The sequence below is a fragment of the Eimeria mitis genome, genomic scaffold, assembly GCF_000499745.2.
Source record: "Eimeria mitis Houghton genomic scaffold, Emh_scaff3328, whole genome shotgun sequence".
Classification (NCBI taxonomy): Eukaryota; Apicomplexa; class Conoidasida; order Eucoccidiorida; family Eimeriidae; genus Eimeria; species Eimeria mitis.
The window spans coordinates 1,246-1,502 of NW_013571667.1; the positions used below are offsets into that span (position 1 = coordinate 1,246).

Consider the following 257-nt stretch of genomic DNA (forward strand, 5'->3'; position numbering starts at 1 on the left):
AGCAGCAGCAGCAGCAGCAGCAACTCACCAGTTATCCATGAATCCAAATCCAATATAAGGAACAGAACTACGAAGAACAATTAACATTATTTGTTTGCTGCTGATCGGTTGCTGCTGCTGCTGCTGCTGCTGCTGCTGCTGCTGCTGCTGCTGCTGCTGCTGTGAGCCTGCAGCTCTTAGTGCTGCAGCTTCTGCTTCCAGCAGCAGCAGCCGCTGCTGCATTTGCTGCTGCATCTGCTGCTGCGTTATCTGGTTGC

At 52.5% G+C, this 257-nt stretch overlaps 1 protein-coding gene across 1 annotated transcript in view; it reads right to left on the reverse strand.

Annotated features, from left to right (window-relative positions):
* EMH_0064860 (uncharacterized protein) overlaps window positions 1–257 on the reverse strand; it is a gene marked incomplete at both ends in the record, with an annotated part of 1,299 nt that overhangs the window by 444 nt on the left and 598 nt on the right. Inside the window, one exon of the mRNA XM_013498311.1 lies at window positions 29–255. Within this exon, the coding sequence (XP_013353765.1) occupies window positions 29–255 (227 nt within the window). The remainder of the gene's footprint in view (window positions 1–28; window positions 256–257) is intronic.